At 45.4% G+C, this 9304-nt stretch overlaps 1 protein-coding gene across 1 annotated transcript in view; it reads right to left on the bottom strand.

The window, feature by feature from the left end:
• Positions 1 to 7140, bottom strand: part of DNAAF9 (dynein axonemal assembly factor 9) — a 149038-nt gene extending 141898 nt beyond the window's left edge. The window contains exon 1 of the mRNA XM_060031149.1: positions 6993 to 7140. Coding sequence (XP_059887132.1) covers positions 6993 to 7075 — 83 coding nt within the window. The 5' untranslated portion in view covers positions 7076 to 7140. The remainder of the gene's footprint in view (positions 1 to 6992) is intronic.
• Positions 7141 to 9304: the final 2164 nt, after the last annotated feature.

Consider the following 9304-nt stretch of genomic DNA (forward strand, 5'->3'; position numbering starts at 1 on the left):
AAGTAAACAAAGTTTACAGTAAACTAATGTACAGTACAAATATTAATTTCTTAGTTTTGATAAATACACCATGTTAACGTTAGAGGAAGCAGAGTGAAGGCCTTATAGGAACCCTATGTACCATATTTGCAACTCATCTATAAACCTAATATTATTTCAAACAAGTTGAAAGCAAAAAGCATGCCAAATTAGCTAACTTTCCATTGAACTAGGTTCAAAATCACAGAAAACAGTTTTAAATACCCAAGTAGCAAACTCTGCTTTTTCTTTTCTTTTTTATTTCAGGGCAAAACAATATTTAAGCTGTGGAACTCTTGAGGGCATCTGCATCTCATCTACTCCCCCTCTCCAAAAATTAGAATATCACAGAAGAGCCCAAGAGCTAGGAAACACTGTTACAATATTGTGCACTATTAATGCAACTATACTCACTAAATAAGAGTCCTCAGAACACAGTCATCCCAGACATATGTGAAAATGCAGACAGGGGCATCCCCTGCTTTTCAAAGTTCGCTTTTACATAAGACCTACCTGTTTTCACTAACTGAAAGAAATCTGAAGAGGGTTTTTGCTTTTATGAAAAAAGGTGAAAAGCAAAGATAGCCAGCATCTGTTTTGCAGTGGAGCAATGAGAGTGGCACTGTCAAGCTCCTTCGCTGGTAACTACACTCAGCATTACAGCAACAAGCCTCCATAGCTTTGAACTGTGTCTGTGAGCATCTGTGCTTTATCCTGATTTATTTTGTGCCTCTGTTAGCAAGATGTGTTCTAAGGTAATTGCTCCTTCACTTTAGGCTGTTTCACCTTACAAAAGGTTTCCTAGGAAGGCTCTACTTTCTGATAGCAGGGGGAAACCCATACTTAGACCTCCACCCCGGGCCAGAAATAAGGTCATAAAAACGTAACTAAGCAAACCCTTTTTACTTCTATAAGCACCAAACCAAGCCTCCCTGGCCAGAATCCAAGCAAGTATACTGAAGGTGAAACTTCACATTTTCAGACACACAAGGTCATAGTCTTGCTCTGTATTTTGAGTTTTCTTAAAGCAGGGACAATTACCACTTCTGTAGATCTGTAAACCCAAAAGAGAACCACAGGTATTGGTACCTGACCAATAAACATCACCTGAAGAGATAACCTGTCTCTGTGAGGCTTTATGTAAGCGCTCTCTATAGAAAATCACTATGGTGACCCACCTTCCCACCATCTAGCTTACAACTGTGATTCTTCATTCTCTGAACACCCTTAGCCCAGAGTTTCACCTGTAATTATTCTTTATTCATTCAATAAATAATTAGTGCAAGCAGTGTTTCATAATGGCTAACAACAGCAGTTCACATTTAGTGAGTACTGACTATGTGCCAGACACTGACCTAAGCACTAGGGCAAGCAATATGGGAAATGGCAATAAAAAATGGTCCCAGCCCGGGGCTTCCCTGGTGGCGCAGCGGTTAGCAATCCGCCTGCCAGTGCAGGGGACATGAGTTCGAGCCCTGGTCTGGGAAGATCCCACATGCCACGAAGCAACTAAGCACGTGAGCCACAACTACTGAGCCCACGTGCCACAACTACTGAAGCCCACGTGCCTAGAGCCTGTGCTCCGCAACAAGAGAAGCCACCACAATGAGAAGCCCGCACACCGCAACGAAGAGCAGCCCCTGCTCACTCCAACTAGAGAAAGCCCGCACGTAGCAACGAAGACCCAACGCAGCCATAAATTAATTAATTAATTAATTTTAAAAAAAAAAGGTTCCAGCCCTTTGGTAATTTCCAGAAGCAACAAAGAAGGTCCTTTCTTATGAGTCCCTTAACAAGGAAAAAATTCCACCTATACATGGTATAGAAGAAGACCAGCACAGGAACTCCTCGGTCAGAATTTTTTGCTAGAGCACACGCCACCCAGTGAGTTCTTAAAGGGCGCATGGCAAGTCAAACTATGAGACCTCGCATGTGTGAAATGTCTTTATTGTTCCCTCACACCTGCCTGAGAGTTTGGCTGGATACAGAATTCTGGGTGGGAACTCATTTTCTTTTAGAAGGTACTCCTTGCTCCATTATCTTCTAGTGTCCATTCTTGCTACAATCTAATGATTCATGACTCTATGTGATTTATAGATATTCTTCTGTCTTCATAGTGCTCAAAAATTTCATTATGTGGGGACTTCCCAGGTGGCACAGTGGTAAGAATCCTCCTGCCAATGCAGGGGACACGGGTTCAAGCCCTGGTCCGGGAAGATCCCACATGCCACAGAGCAACTAAGCCTGTGCGCCACAACTACTGAGCCTGTGCTCTAGAGCCTGCGAGCCACAACTACTGAGCCCACACGCCAAAACTACTGAAGCACACGCACCTAGAGCCCGTGCTCCACAACAAGAGAAGCCACCACAATGAGAAGCCGGTGCACTGCAACAAAGAGTAGCCCCCGCTGGCTGCAACCACAGAAAGCCCACGTGTAGCAACGAAGACCCAATGCAGCCAAAAATAAACAAATAAAAAATAAATTTCTAAAAAAAAAAAAAAATTTCATGATGATGTGCCTTGGCATGGATATTTTTAAATTAATTGTGCTGGATTCTTGGAGGGTCCTTTTAATCTAGAAACACACCTTTATTTGTGAGAAACTATTTTATTTTGGATGATTTCTTCATGCCAACAAACAATAACCACCCACTATCCCTCCTTGTTACAGACATCTACAAACCTGTAGGTCACTCAGTCCTCCAAATTCCCTCAAGATTTAGCTTCTGGATCATTGTCTCTTTGCTATTACTACTCCCATCTTAATTCACGATGATCTCAATATGCACTGAGATAACCCTTCCACTATCCTTACCTCTCAGTTCCTTTACTCCTATTTTCCAATTACGTCCTCTATCCTACCTCAGCCACTCCCTCCCACAGTGCCCACATCCAAGCAGCTCAACACAGCTGAAGGGGAAGCATTCAACCATGCTAACTGGGTCTCACCCACCTTAAATTTATGACTACAAATGCCAAATGGGCACCTGGTGCCCTAAAATATTTCCTTATTCAACTCATTTTTTCCCACTCTCCTGGATGAATTTTACACCTTCTTTCTCTTCAAACTTCCAACACCTCCCCCACTCTTCATTTTTAGCTAAAGACCTTCCTTCTTATTTAACTGAGAATATGGAAGTAATCAGAAGTGAACATTCACTCTGTCTCACTACCAAGCTACCAATTCACCAGTATTTGGGTCAATATAATCACCACAGATGAACTGTCCATGTAGCTATTGAGCTTAAGGCCAACATATCCATTTATATCCTAGATGCCATTCCCTCTCATCTACTCAAGGACTTCACCCCTGCAACTGTCCCTTCTCTCTCTTTAATCATCAATTTGTCTCTCTATACTCCACCATTCCCATTAACTTACAAACATGCTATCTGCCCACCTAAAAACAAAAAGAACTCTAACACTTCGTGCCCTTCCAGCCACAGCCCTATTACTCTGCTCTCCTTATAGAAATCCTTGAAACAACATCACTGTGACTATCTATACTCACTGTCTTCAATTCCTCTTCTATATCCTCTTGAACCCACTGCACCAAAACTGTTCTTGTCAAGGTTGCCAATGACCTCCACATTACCAAATCTAATAGTCTATTCTTGCATTTATCATTTGACTATCCTTGATTCTTCCCCTATCTCAGAGGTAGGAAACCATTTCCCCTCAGAATTTGGAAGACATTGCTACACTGCCTTTTTTACATGGGATATCCCAGGGCTTGGATGTTGGTCCTCCTCTCTATCTACATTTACTCCCTGGGTCTCTATCTAGTCTCATAGCTTTAAAATAAAATTCTGGAGTCACCAGTAATATGGATGGTATTTCCAGTTTCAATCTCTCTCCTGAACTACAGACTAATATATCCAACTGCTAATCCAATATCTCCACTTGGCTATCTATTATCTATTAGGAAACTCAAATGAACAAGGTCAAAATTGAACTCTATTTTCTCCACAAATCTGCTCTTATTCCAATGCTCCCAATATCAGTAAATGGCAACTCCATTCTTCCAACTGCTGAGCCCCAAATTGACTATGCTTTCTTACATTATTGTTCCTTCAGCCCTATTTCCTCCCCAATATTTACTTCTCACCACTCTGTATTATGATTTTTACCTCTCTCCACTTACAAAGGAGCTCTTGGAGGGCAGAGGCCTGCCTTATTGCTCTGAATCCACAGCACCTAGCACAGTGTATGTTGGATTATTTGCATAAAGAGGGAGTGAAATTTAAACTGTTAAACAAGTCCTGAGCAGGATCAGATTCCTCTGCAGGAAAAGATCTGAAGTAGGAAAGCATATTTCAACTATTTCCACTGGTTCCTTAGTACAAGTAAAGATAGTTATTTGGTAATAACTCCAAAATCTCAGAGGCTTGAAACAAAGGCTTACTTCTTGCTCACTCTACATGTCAAACACAGGTCACCTGGAAGCTCGCTCTGGTTCCCAGACTGAGACTAGCCACCATCCGGAGCACCAACAATCACCAAAACAGAGGGAAAGAGTGGCAAATCACACACCAGAAGTTTTTACCATGAAGGGATACACATCATTCCTGTGCACATTTCACTGACCAAAAGCAACTAACAACGCCATATCCATCTTCAAGGGTGCAAGCAAGTACAATGGTACCACATGCCCAGGAGACAAAAACCAAAGATATTTGATGGACAGCACTGATGACTACCATATCATTAAAAAGAAGCTTTTAGGTCTAAGCAACAATATTTTAACTCCTGATCTCTACTGCTCATCTGTGAAAATGAACTCCATTGCTAGAAGAGAACCACTCACTTGCAAAGTACTATCTATGGGTCTCTAGGAATGCAGCTTCATCAGTTAGGCCCGCCTCTTTCATCACTCAGGTGTCAGAGTGCAGCAAAGAAGCCAAATATGGGTGACAGGAAAGTGCTGAGCACAAACCTTCTAGAAACGTTCAATGTCAAAATCTGGGAAAGGCTTAACTGAATGAGTAAGAAAAACACGTTCAGTTAAAAACGGCAGGGAAAGGAGGGAAACTTTCACAAAATTTCTTTTACCAAAGGTATACAACCCCCAGGCCTTCGGGTTCCTTGCACTACCCCATGTCTGAAGACTAACAAGTTTCACTCAAACCACGTGATGGAAAATTCGGAGTTTGAGTATGATTAGTAAAGTTAGCCAACATTGATCTTTTTAACATAAAAACACGACTTACAAAAAAAAAAATGTATACCAGAAGCTATATGTGCTACCAGAAGCAAAATGTGCTACCAGAAGCAAGGAAGGAAGCAGTTATTTTAGAGATGGATTTTATTCAGAAGCTCTTTTTTCCCTAAAAGTCTCAAAGACTCCAGACTTCAAAGCTCAAGATGATATGGGATGAACCCCAAGTCTACATAGACCCTGGATTTAAAGTGTGGCTGCTTCAAGTTCTAAAGTATCCTGTGCAGTTTCTATTTTATTCAAAGTTTAAATACCTTCTAACAGTGAAACTGGCTGCCAGAAACGTTAGGACAGACTGGAGATGGTTACCATAAGCTGCTAAACACTTGGAACTGTAAAGCCCACTGAAATTCCACTGAAGAGCAGAACAGGAGTCCAAATATGTCACCTAACGTCACCTGCCAAATCAGAAGCAAATCAGGACTCCCAAATGCAACTAAGGGTATCTAGTCCCACCTCCCCATCCTTTATTTACTCAACCAATATGTGTTAGTAACTGAGGTGAAAGAAGGAATGTCGGTAAGTAAGAGAGGGACTGGATTTTAAGATTCAGTTCTTGTTCTCCATGAATCTGGTGGAGTTAAAATAAAAACAAAACAAAACAAAGAAAAAAAACAGATTTGAGAGCAAAAATTCCAATACAATGCCTTAAATACCATAACAAGGATACAGGAAAGACCATTCTCACACGTTAAGCTGACAACCTTCGTTCAAGGAAACAACACCGTATTTGCTTTGTTAAGTAGCTAGAATAAAGAAAAAGCAAACAAAACAAATAAAAACCCTCTTCTGGTTTAATGACAGTTTAGCAGAACCAAAGCCCATTTCTCTCTCTTCCTCCCTTCCTCTCAATGGTCTCTGCCACAACCCCTCCATCATTCCAACCTCCACACTCCACTGGCGGCCCCAAACCAGCTCCATCACGAATAATACCGAGACTATCAAGGTCAGCTCCAAAGGCACAGGAAGCAGACAGCAGAAACAAATCTTCATATATCGAAAGCGGGCGGGGACCCTCCCTATACTGAGGCACCCGGGGGCTCTATCTCTAGGCTCTGTGGCCTGGGATCCGCAGCTTTCGGGGATTCTGGCCCCTTTTTCCTTATCCAGGCCCCTAATGACCTCCACCTGTCCTCAACCTGAGCTCCCCATCGTGGAGTGAGGGAGCCTCGGGCTGGGGCAGGGGGAGGTGGGGAAACGCGCAACAGGGAAGATGCTGTCCGTGTGGGTGTTTCTATGGGGCGGGAGGGGGGTACTCTCTAGGGAAGGCGCAGTGAGAGTAAAGGCTCTAAAGGAGACGTACTGTAGGGGAGCATGAGAGGTAAGCCATTTCGAGGGAAACCCACTTGGGGGTTCTATAAGGGGAGCTATTGTGAGGGGACGTCTCCATAGATGGCCGTTTCTGGGGAAAATATCCTATGGGAAAGGCAAGTGAATTAATCATACAGAAGGCACTGTGGAGGTTCTCGATAGGCGAATCTTTCCGGGGGGAAATGTTCTATGGGGTTGGGGATGTCATAATAGGGGGTCTTCACAGAGGAGCCGTTGTGGGGTTGTCGATACAGGAGCCATTGTGGGAGCCTCTGCACCGAGAGCCGCTCCTCGGGAAACGTTCGTCAGGGAACCGTTCAGGAAAAAAACGTCCGCAAGGAAGCCATATCGGGCCACGCCCTTCGGCGGGAGGCGTCTCAGACCCCAACAGCCCGCAACCCCCTGCCCGCCCGCCAGCCCCTCTGCTGCCTCAGCCCCGCGTACCTGACGGAGGGCGACCCGCGGCCAGGGCCGCCGGGGGACCGTGCGCGGGGCAGTCCCAGCCGGTGTGGGGGGTACACGTCCATGGCTGCGAGAGGCGGAGGAGGACGGCGCCGCTGCGAGGGTCACTCAGGCCTGCGGGGCGTCTCCTGGCCCGCTACGGCCGGGTGGGGCGGCTGGGCGTGCCGGGTGGGCGGGGGGCGCAGTGCGCGGGGGCACGTCGGGGGCGGGGGCACGTCGGGGGCGGGGGCGGAGCCGGGGGAGGGGGCGGAGCTGGACGCGCGCAAAGAGGGCAGATGGGGGCGTCGGGACGGGTTGGGGGTGGGGGCAAGCGCACGGCTGCGGGTTGAGTCTTCCTTAGGCTTTGAGGCGGCCGGGTTGGACGTTGGGAGCGTGGGTGCCCAGAGTGAAAGCTACCGCGCCGCCGCTCTGGCCTGTCCTCAGGCTTCGCATCGTGGAGTGGGGCCCTGCGGCGCCCCCAGCCACGCACACGGGCGCGCCTGGGGGCGGGGCCTCGTTCAGCCCCGCCCAGTCCACTTCGGCCTCCAGCAAAGCCTTCTGCTGCCGCAGCAGGTCCCTGGCGCGGAGATCTGAACCGCCCTGGTGCTCGGCTTTCGTGACCCGGTCTCCCAGGCCGGTTCCTTGCTACTGTTTTCTCACCCGCTGCTAGTCAATTGTGCACCCTCCCTTCAGACGTTCAGCCGATTTCTAGCCGACCTAAGGTTAGCGGTGCGCGCCCAGCCTTGCGCAGACGTTAGGGGCTCACAGGGGCCCAGAGGATCCCTGCCCTTTACAGTTCAGATTCTGACTCGACCCGTTTCTGACTGCAGAGCCGTATGCAAGAAACCTAATCCCAGCGAGCGTCAGTCTTCTGTGTAATTGACAGTTTCCAGGCATCCTGTATATACAGGACGTATTTAATGATTTTGTCCTGCGTCGTATACTGACTTTGTCAGGATGCCTTAAATGTCCTGTATTTATCTTTTTATAATCAATTAAAAACTATTAGAGCTATTTTTCCGCCACAGTAATTGGTGCTTAAATCACTGAAAATCCTACCTTTACAAATAAAAGATCTGTACAGTGTCTACGGTGTCTCCAGCGAGTTTAGCTGAGGAAAGACCAAAAGAAGGAACTAGAAATTAAAAGTACTTATTTTTCATATTCAAGAAAGGAAAGGACTTTTTTGCTCAAGTTCTAAGTCCTGATCAAGTAACCACCATTATTTAGAGGTAACTTCACATCAGTACACAGGCTCTACAAACCAGCCAATCAGCGACAGCCTCACTCCAGTGGCTTCTGAAAATCAGCCAGTCAACAACAGCTTCACTCCGGTAGCTAGGCTTCTGAAAGTTTGTAAATCAACGACAGTCCAGAGCTTCTGAAAGTCAGCCAATCATTGGCAGCGCCATGCTTCTAGACAACAACCAATCAGCAAGTGCCTCACTCCAGGGACCAGGCTTCTGGTAGTTAACAGGTACTCAGCTTCCTTACTCCAGTAACCACACTAACAAAGCTGGAAGCCCGTCAATCGCTAGACGCTCACGCTTCTGAAATACTGCCAGTCCCGGAACGCTAGCTTCCCAAAACATTGGATTGGGTTGGCTCAGCTCCGACTTTGTTAAGGGAGACTGTTCCTTACAAGTACAGCTCTCCTTTGCAGGCAGACTAGATATTCACCTTTGAGTTCAATTTGCTTTTCGTAAAATTTAAGTTCGCAACCCTTTCACGACTCAACTCCCACCTTACCGTTAGATATGAATTTGGGCTTGTGACAGATGCAATGATGCAGCCATGAGATTTATTAAATACAACTTTTTCAGTTCTTGCGTTGGTCGCTATTACCAATTTTTTTCTTTTATAATTCAATGGGTGTATTCACAAAGTTGTGCGATCACCACTACTGTCATTTTAGAACATTTTCAGCACACCCAAAAGAAACCCTATACCTTTTAGTAGTCATTCCCCCATTTCTTCCCAACCATCCCAGCCATAGGCAACCACTAATCTACCTTTCTCTCTCTCTCTCTTCCCGCCCCCCTTCTATGGATTTGCCAATTCTGAACGTTTCACATAAATGGAATCATACAGTATGTGGTCCTTTGTTACTGACATTTCATTTAGCATAATGTTTGCAAGGCTCATCCGTGTTGTAGGATGTACAAGGATTTCATTTTTTATGGTTGAATAATATTCTATTGCATGGTTATCTCACATATTTCTTATCCATTTCTCAGGTGATGGACATTTGTGTTGCTTCCACTTTTTTACTTTTTTTTTTTTTTTTTTAGCTAATGGTGCTGTGAACATTCGTG

Source organism: Delphinus delphis, chromosome 15 (assembly GCF_949987515.2).
Source record: "Delphinus delphis chromosome 15, mDelDel1.2, whole genome shotgun sequence".
NCBI classification, from domain to species: domain Eukaryota; kingdom Metazoa; phylum Chordata; class Mammalia; order Artiodactyla; family Delphinidae; genus Delphinus; species Delphinus delphis.